General features: G+C 40.8%; 1 protein-coding gene across 1 annotated transcript; it reads right to left on the bottom strand.

Moving 5' to 3' along the window:
* Positions 1 to 688: 688 nt before the first annotated feature.
* LOC112531949 (dnaJ homolog subfamily C member 14-like) lies at positions 689 to 6326 on the bottom strand. Its single transcript, XM_040696004.1, has 2 exons — positions 6265 to 6326; positions 689 to 1124 (listed from the first exon to the last, which is right to left on the bottom strand). Exons 1-2 carry the CDS (start codon positions 6324 to 6326, stop codon positions 689 to 691), a joined length of 498 nt encoding a protein of 165 aa, XP_040551938.1.
* Positions 6327 to 10397: the final 4071 nt, after the last annotated feature.

The raw sequence follows: 10397 nt of genomic DNA on the forward strand, positions 1-10397 counted from the left end.
AGGGTCTAAGGACATGACATGAAGAGCAAGAAGAGCAAGGCAGAAGTGAGGGTGACAGGATTTAGCCACAGCAGTTCCTGTGGGCTGCACAATTAAGCTGGAGAGGAAGTTCTGCCTCAGACTGTACTATTTGTGACAAGGTAGAGGCTGAAGTCATTTATATTGTACCTCATACTGTCAATTGCATCTCTCCTTGTTGGCGTTTGCTTCCAGTAATTCAAGATAAGCTGTAATGAACTCCTGACCTCCAGAGCAGGTAGACGTTTTGTGGTACACAGAGCATAGAATCATAGAATCACCAAGGTTGGAAAAGGCCCACAGGATCATCCAGTCCAACCATTCACCCATCACCAATGGTCCTCACTAAACCATGTCCCTCAACACAACATCCAAATGTTCCTTGAACACCTCCAGGGTCGGTGACTCCACCACCTCCCTGGGCAGCCCATTCCAGTGCCTGACCACTCTTTCAGAGAAGTAGTATTTCCTAGCATCCAGCCTGAACCTTTCCTGATGCAGCTTGAAGCCATTTTTTTTTTCTTTTTTTTCTTTTTTTTTTTTTCAAAAAAAAAAGATTTTATTTGAAAGAAGAGCCCTTTTAGTGCCCAACAGAACACCATCGTCCCTAGCCAGGGAGAGTCTGTGAGCACTGAGCCGGGGCCCCCATGTGCAGCCCTGCATAGCACACTCAGTGCTGGAAGGGCAGTCGCACCTTCTTCCTCCTCTTGTGCTTGGTGTCACTCTTGGTGAAGACCCCCTCGGTCCTCATGTTCCCAGCTGTGGCCCCCCGGGGAGCTGTGGGGGCAGGGGGAGGTGGGAAGCCTCCAGGCACCTGTCCCAAGGTCCCTTGGAACATACGCATGAAGAAGTCCTGCAGGTCAGCAGCAGAGCTGGGGCTGCCTTTGGAGGCACTCCTCTGCTGCCTGCCTGTGTCAGCACTCTGCACTCCGAAGGAGATGTGGTTGAGGACACAGTGGGTGTCCGGGCAGATCCCCATGCGCTGACACCCAGCCCACTCTGTGATGTCGTAGACCTTGCCGTCCACCATGGCAAAATAGGTGATCTTCATCCCCAGCAGGCTGGACTCAGCCCACAGGTCGCCCTCCTCGGCGGCATGCAGTTGGCTGCATTCAGAACAATAGTGGGCTCATGGTACATCTCGAACCTTCTGTGCTTGCCCTGGCACTTGCTGCACATCGTGGTGTTCATGGCCTCCTTCAGGTCATCATGCAGCTGGCTGAGGAACTCATTCACTGACCTGCTCAGCTCACTCTCTGACATCTGCTTGATGGCAGAGCAAAAAAGGTATCTTTATTTTAAGCAGTTCTTTGTATGGCACCTTTAATCTCTTTAGTCTGTGCCTTCCACTGCAATAGCCTTTAGACCATGAGTTACACCTGGAAGCCCAAAATGCATGAAAATGAATTGTTAGGTGGTCCATACAGGTCAGCCCTATTCAGCATTTTCCAGGAATTGCACATGCCTAGCACAGCCTCTTCTGCACTGATGATAAAACATCTCCCCTGGAGGAGGAATATGAGAAGCCATAGAATACAGAGATGATAAAAGTACATAATCAGGAAGTTTTTTACAGAACCAACTTCCACAGCAAGGTGGCATAAATACAGAGAACTGTAGGAAGATAGATACTTTTATGTGAGGGTCTGATTCTTTTAAGTAGTACAAGAAATGACCGCAATAGACTGGGCTGTGAGAAGCTCTGCAGCAGGAAGAAAGGGGGCTGACTGGTGGTCTGAACTGGAGACTCAGCTTATGTATCTCTGCCGTAGACCACAAGTTAGACACAGGTTTCAAAGAAGAGAATTTCCAGTGAGATATTAGAATCAGGGGAGAGAGTAAAGAAAGAACTCTGTATGTACTAGTTCAAGGTGCCAGATGAAGTACATGAAGCTACATCTGAGGGTGGTGTCGAGAAAGAAGATTAACATCAGGTCTGCTACGAACTTTGAAATGTTGTGGAGATGAAGGAGGTGTCCCTGATTCCCTGATGTTTGGATAAAGGAAAATATTGCAAGCATTTTCATAAACACAGGGAACATGCCATTTAGCCTCACCTAAGCACCTGGGAAAATCTTGAAATAAGTCCTCTGGAAACATTTTTCTGAGCACAAGGAGAAGTTGGTGACAGGCAAGAGTCAACATGGATTTTCATATTTGGAATGAAAGTAAAATATGTAAGAGAGAAAGAAAATTTTTTTAAAAATGGAAAAAGTTATTCCATTCTTTTGGTCAAGAGTAAAAAATGTACTGGTAAACAGAGCTTGTGTTATGTGCATTAAAAAAAAATAAAAAAATAAAAAAATTGCCAGCTGGAACAATGAAAACATTTACAGTATGTTCACAAGATGATTTATTGGAGTTTACAGTTATGGGATGGGTACATTCTCTAAGGTACTAGATTGCCTGGAGCCTACATGTTTCTCCATGTTCTTAAATCATTTCCAGACAACTTTTAAAGTATACTACATATATTTGCTTAGCTTTCTTGTTCTCTGACAGCCAGAATCACACGTACAATCTGTGTAATGTATGTGGACAGATGGATGTTGAAAAAAAAAAAAAGCTTGCCCATATGAATTCACTCCCCAAATGCATGACCAGTGACTTGTAGATACCACTTGTACAATAAATGGCAATGTGTTAACACTCTGATATTACTGGAAGTAATGCCTAAATGCCTACTTGTTATTGTCAGTATGCACAATATGTCCAGAAATAGTACATTTATTTTGGTCAAGAGGCAGTGCTTTAGAGGCTGATTAGGGGACTATAAAGTTCCCATAGTCCAGATAGTCTGATAGACTGATAGTCCAGATTCCCACTAAATCAAAGTGTATACATAACAAAATTCTTGCCCCAAAAAAACTTATCTTCCCTAAACATCATGAACAAAGAGCATCTACAGTGTTTCAAAACAAAAAAGAGCTAAGCTGAAACAAGAGAGAATAGACAGACATGACCTTGAAACAAGACATATTATCTGGGCAAAATAGTGCACAACTGTAAATATGCAGAGTTTAGGAAACATGGCTTCCTCAGCTCAAAATATGAACAGCACTGATTCACCTTTGTTTGGGCCTGGTGATGTAACCTAACACAAGGCTTTGAAGTATTTGTTTTAAACTTGTGATTTTTCACATTGGGACTGTTCTTTCAACAAGTGTAATGGAGAAATGACATCCACTGCATTTTTAAATACATATGTAGATATGTTAATAACTGCTCAATGCACTATGAAAGTATCTCATTAATAACCATAACATTTCTGAGATCAGAGAGGCAGTCGTTCCAAAACATGGAGAATTATTTGACTAATTACACATCGTAAAGAAATATAAAAATATTAATTGCAAGTGTTTGCAGTATATATGGGTTTGTTACACTTTTTTTTTTTTTTTTTTTTTTTTTTTGTTGCATAGCATCCACTTTTCTAGATAAAATATAGCTCTACTATTTATTCCTAATGCTGTTGTTACCTTTGCAGTAAATATAAATAACAGGTGCTGCACAGTCAGGGGTGGGACTTGGGAAGGCACAACCAAGCAAAGAGAAACTGCTTTTGGTGTGTCGACAGAATTCCTGTGTGTCATGACTTGAGTCACTGCACTGTGTAGTTTGACCAAAATCTCACCATGATAGGCTGTGGCTTCTTGTCAAGGAGTTATCTAGATCAAGCTAGATCAATCTGCGCCTGTGACAGGGGGGCAGTAGGCCCGTGGGCCCCCTGGCTCCCAAAAATGGGAAGGAAAAAGGGAAAGGGCTAGGGGAATGGGAGCTGGGCTCAGACTGGGGAAAGAAAAAAGAATGGAGCAGCAGCAATGTTCTAAGGAGGAAAACTTATTTTACTAACTATGATATTGGAATGCAAGATAACACAATATAATACAATCTAATTGAAATAAAATGAGAGAGAAAGTTTCCGAAACCGAAACGCCTACTTGAATGAAGGCGCATGGCTTGAAAGCACACCCACCCCTCTGTCTGGCAGTGAGAGAGAGAGTCAGAGCCAGATCAGGACTTAGATCCTCTGACGTATCTTCCTTCTTTGAACGTGAGGTCCTCTGGGATAGGTAGTTCTTCTCTTTTGAGAAGCACGTATCTGGAAGGTTGCCAGTCCACAGAACTGGAGTATTAACCCTTTAATTACCCGTGCTGTACATGTTATGATGTGGAATACCAATACCAACATTACAAAACTATGACACCCCTTAACCTCTGGATCTGAATCCTGCTGAAGAAGCAATGACAGTACATACTCTCACCAACAGAGATTAATGGGAACAATGAATGCAAATTTTCCACATACGTGAACTAAAATATATGCTAGCAACTAGCAGAATAATTACAAAGAGGATAATTCTGAAGTTTTGTTCAAGATTGGAACAGGAGCTGAGTACGAGCTCATCATGAATACCAGATTCATGTTTACTGATTTGAAAGGACTGAGCACAGTGTCCAAGAAAAAGAAGACATGAAGAAACATGGACTCATACACAACATCAGCTGGCCTGCAGACTGACAAGCCATCCATCTGCAGGGATGACCTTGAAGCTAACTACCAGGGACAGTGCTATTGAAGCCAACAAAGATCAAGTGCTAAAAAGAGTGTGGCTAGCGGGTCAAGGGAGGTTTATCCTCCCACTCTACCCCACCCTGGTTAGGCCACATCTGGAGTACTGTGTCCAGTTCTGGGCTTGTCACTTCAAGAAAGACAGGGAACTTTCTCTTAGAGAGAGTCCAGTGGAGGGCTACTGTTTTACTGAGGTATTGCAATATCACAATAAATAATAACTTTAAATATGTAATTTGTTGTTAGAAAAGCCTTCTATTCAGATTTTCTTTAAAACAAAGAGTAGCTGATATTACAAGTCCTCTTTGTTACGCAGGACATATGACAAATGATAAGTAAAAGATAGAAATGCGCAGTCACTAAGACAATTTCAAATACAATAAACTAGTACAACATGTTCTAGCATGCATAAAGCTTGCCCTACTACATCCCATTGCTCTAGCCTCTAACAGATCATTCTTTAGTATTACAATAATATAGCACTTTACTCTGCTAATGGGCCACAGGGTAATTATCTCACTGACCTGCATAAAGAAGTTTTCTAAAACCTTCTAAGAAAACAGCATAAGAAGGATTCATCATTGAAAACATATGGTTTCCATTCTGTGTTTATAGATTTATAATTATACAAAAGTCACTCCAAAGGTAATATTATCTTTTTATTCCTATGGTAACTAGAACAAAGTGCACAATATCACTATTTGATAGAGGAAATTCTGAGCCATTTTCACCAGTGAAGAACAAGAGCCTGCACTTTTGAAAAACTGCAGAAGTGACTCACTGTATCACAGCTGCTATGACAGCATCACTGCTAGGAAAATGTTGCTTATGCAGTCCATAATTCATTGTCTTAAACTGATGAAAGTCAAAAGCACCAAATCCAGACTATACAGTGGATGAGGTAGGACAACCCAGCCAACATTAGCAGTGTGCTCCATGGTCATTTAACTGTTATGAGGCCTGGTGTTATCATGTTGACAGGAAAAAGATTTTCTTTTTCTCTGGTCTGATTCTGGAAGTTTGAGCTTTCAGCTTAGTTAGCACCACACTGAAGCAGTCCAGAGTTGATGGTTTATTCAGGTTGCAGGAAATCCAAAAGGATCATCCCCTTTCCAATCCCAAAGAGCAATGCACATCACTTTACCTGCTGAGGGCTGCATCTTGAACTTTTCTTTCAAATGGGGAATTCACATGTCGCCACTCCATGGACTGCTTCTTGATTTCACTTCATAGTGGTGACATCACACCTCTTCACTAGGAATTATGTGATTGATCCAGGAAACTGTCACTGTCAACCTTATATTGGTTCAACAGGTCCTAACAAAATTGCATACAGCGTTCTTTCCGTTCCTCTGTGAGCATTCATGGAACCCAATTGCTGTAAATTTTACAGTATTCCAACATTGCCATCATCATTTCCGATACTTAAAGATGATATTCAGCCCTGTACACAGTTCCTGGATCATAATCCACAGATTCATGTGGATGAGCAGACCAAGATGCTCTTCATTTTGTGGTGTGTCTGCTAATACATGGCTGTCTGGAACATAGCTTGAATTTCACATTGCTGTAGCCACTGCTGAAATTCATCACCCACCACCTCACTGTGCAATATGTGTTGGTCTCCACTAATGTTTAGAAAGCATCAATGAATGTCAATGGTTACAACTTACTCAGGGTTGAGGAATTCGATGGCACATCTCTGCTTTAACCGCTCTTCCACGTCAGATGCCATTTTGTCAGACTTCCCTTCTGCTGACATCTGTCATACCGCAAAATGGAATGGAATGAAATATTAGTAGGAAGGCTCAACCTCTACTCTCCTACCACCAGCTACAGCCTCTGACATCATGGGTCAATATAATAAAATAGGAAGCATTACTTTCAGAGCAACCCTTGTACATATGGGTGTACATAATTAAGTGATCACTTACCATGTAATGCAGACAATTTTGTTGGAATGTATTCTCTTTATTACATTTAATTTCATTAATTTTTACAACATACATAAATATTCCTGTGATTATATTTATATGTATTTCCAGATTACTCATTTAAAATAACAAATAGCACTAGTATCAGGCCCTGTGGAACCTGTTTGAGGCTACTCTCATTTGATTAGAATTGTCTTTAGCTGACAATTGTAGAGATTTGACAATTATGAAGTTCTTAATTGATCTAGCAATAACCAGTGCATTTTCTTGTCATTATTGAAGGTTATTCTAGAAGCAGTTCAAGAAAGTCGTGTTCTCTTTGTTATAGGAGAAATGTGACCCACTGTTACACAAATCATCACATAGCTAGCTATAACTCTTCTTCATATGCATTTACAAATTGAAGCAATCTACATTTCTTAATGCATAATGCCTAAAACAACACATTTATTTGTTTATTTATTTATTTATTTAAATCATGTCAGCTGTACACACTATTCCTTTACACAAACATTTTGCTTTACTCTTTCAACTATGAATGCAATCTGGGATTCAGCTCTGACGAGGTTCTAATTCTTAAAAAGCAGCAGTATCTCTGTTTGCCCTCTCCTTTCCTATCATATGAGGAGCTGACATTATATTGCAGTACCTTGAAAAGCAATTATAACTAAAGATTTACAGAATTAGGTCTTTCATTAGTTCTCATCAGTAATATTTGCTCTAGAATAATTGATAACTGTGATCTAAGAAATAATTTAAATGCTGTAAGTCGCCATATCTGAGAACCTGAAGAATATGGCACGCTTCTAATGTACTAATAGATTTCTCTCACTTTCACTCCTGTGCCTAGTTTATTACAGCTGTGTCATAATTATGCAGCTATACAGGCACTTTTAGTTACATTGCAGCAGTAGTTACAAACCTGATCTAGTAACCAATTTAGTATTTTGTTTCCAGATTATACAAAGATATGTGAACATTTAGTTCTTGATTTCAGATACAGAATATGCATTAGATATGGCTGTCATCATTTTTTATCCAGTTTTTTACAGAATTGGACATAACACATAAAATTATATATTCTACTAATTTCTAAATGTGTTTACATATTCACCTCTGTCAGCTATAGTAGTTAAATAGGCCCTTCTCTGACCGCCCCCTGGGGAACGTAGTTCTTCTCTTCCGGACAGGTGCCCGGAACTGGAGCATTGACACTAACTCCCAGTGCACTACATGATGTTATGATATACCAGTAACCAAAAATCATAAAACCATGACAGCATAACAGATTTTGAATACTTGAAATCTGAAGTTACAATTCTCTAAATAAAAATTACCATCTTTTTTTCCAACTAGAATCTTATTTTACCAGTATTGGCTAGCAATTGTTGTATTGTTTTATATCATTAACATAATGAGGGCATGACTTTCCCTTGAAACTTTCAGAAGCTACAGCGAAAAGATTTTTTTTTCCCCAGAAGTTTACTCAGCTGCAACTGAACTAGATTTCAACAAGATACATGACAACCAGTACTCAAGATATCTGCACTGCAGAGCAAAATACAGATTTAAATTTAAGGAAAATGACCAAAAATAGATACATCTGAAGTTCATTATCATCTCAAAAAGTTGAATATCAAGTGGATAAAAGAGGCACTGTGTTGCAGTATACATTACAACTTCTAAAATGTGTAAACTATTGAAGTCCATGAAATACTATTTCTATACTGGATACAGAACCACACAATCACAAAATTGCAGGGATTGGAAGTGACCTCGAGAAATCATCAAGTTATGTCTCTATCACTACAAACCACCGAGAAGAGCCTGGCTTCATGCATTTGCCCCCCACCTCCCATTAGATATTTATAAACAGTGATCAGATCCCCTCTCACTTCCTTACCTCAGGCTGAATAGGCCCAGGTTACTCAGTCTTTCTTCATAAAGGAGATACCCCAGGCCCATTATCATCTTTGTGGCCCTCCACTGGACTCCTTCTAGGAGATGCCTGTCTTTTTTGTACTGGGGAGCCCAGAACTAGACACAGGAGTCTAAATGTGGCCTCACCAGGGCAGAGTAGAGGAGAAGGATCACCTCCCTCAACCTGCTGGCCATGCTCTTTTTAATGCACAGCAGGATAACACTGGCCTTCTTGGTGATGGGGGCACCCTGATGACTCATGACCAACCTGTTGCCCACCAGAGCCCCCAGGTCCTTCTCCACAGAGCTCCTCTCCATCTAGTCATCCCCTAACCTCCACCGATGTATGTGGTTATTCCTCCCCAGCTGCAAGACTCTATACTCACTTTTGTTAAACCTCATCAGATTGCTCCCTGCCCAACTCTGTGGTCTCTCAGAATGTAATACCTCTTGACATCTGAGTCAAACCATGCTTTGATGGATAATAGCAATGTTTATAAGGCTGCTGTGTCATAGCTCATAAACTATTATTATATTATTATAACGAACCCCAACAGTTTTTTAAATTCCTAATGTCATCCTTTTCTTATCTGTTCCCCCACCCCCAAATTGATAGGCATTATCCTTTCTGATTCACTTTTGCCCATCCAAAATACCATGAAAAAAAATAAAATAAAAATAAAGTAAAAATAAAAATAAAGGCCAGGGTTATGTAATATTTTCCCTCACCACAGATGTACAATATAGTAAAATATTGTATTTTTAAAAACTGTGGTGGGTTGGCTTTGGTTTTCTGTCAGGTGTCCACCTAGCCACTGTCCCACTACCCCTTCTCAGCACGATGGGGAGAAAATCAGAAGGAAAAGCTCAAGGGTCCAGACAGGCAGGGAGATCATTTACCACGTACTGTCACAGGCATTCCTTCAGCTTGGGAAAAAATAATTTAACTTGCTGCCAGTTAAAAATAGAGCTAGATGATATAAAGAGAGACATAAATAAACAAACAAATAAACAAACCTTCCACTTACAGACCCCCATTTTATCAGGTACAACTTCACTCCTCCATTGCTGTCTCTACTACCTCCTCTTCACTGAACAGGGCAGGCAGGAGAATTCTCATCTTCCCCTGCTCTCATAGGGGCTGCTAGGGATCTTAGCTCCAGTTGTGCCTGGAGCCCTTCTTGTCCTCCTCTTCCTCCCCCACGGGTGCAGACAGGGCTGTTTCTCTCGTGGCTGTCAAAGCATTGTGCCCTCTCTTCCCCAGGCTGCTGGACCCAGCTGTGACCTGCAGTGGGGCCACTGGAGTAGGCTGGAATTGGCTCCAGACAGATAAGGCTAGGTCCCTAAAAAGGATCCAGTAGACATTGTGGGGAGAAACCAAATTGCAATCAAAGAGATAAAGTGGTACCAAAGAGCAATCTATAAGACAAGTAGGTGTCAAAGAGTGGTCTGTGCTCTTCAACATCAGTACGACCTATGGGCAAACTGAAAGATCCCTTGCAAGAATCCCTAGATTGACAGATGTAGGTGGACTATTAGATTTAAAATTATGGACAGGTGAAAACTTTGTGGAAATTGTATGAATATTCACATGTTAAACGTATATAATGAAGGTGATTTAGCTCTGGTGCGTGCACACTTTCTGGAGGGATCTCCATACACCCAGTGCTGTAGTAAACCAGTGTTGGCTTCCTAAACTGTCATCATAGAATCATAGAATGATTTGAGTTGGAAGGAACCTTTAAGATCATCCAGTTCCAACCTCCCTGCTATACGCAGGGACACCTCCCACTAGATCAGGCTGCCTTTAAGCAACATTCAAGGCCATCCAGCCTGGCCTAGAATGTTTCCATGGAGGGGGTTGCCACAGCCTCTCTAGGAAACCTGTTCCAGCATCTCACCACACTCACAGTAAAGAATGTCTTCCTAATGTCTAATCTAAATTTCCCCTC

This window comes from Gallus gallus, chromosome 2 (genome assembly GCF_016699485.2).
Source record: "Gallus gallus isolate bGalGal1 chromosome 2, bGalGal1.mat.broiler.GRCg7b, whole genome shotgun sequence".
Classification (NCBI taxonomy): Eukaryota; Metazoa; Chordata; class Aves; order Galliformes; family Phasianidae; genus Gallus; species Gallus gallus.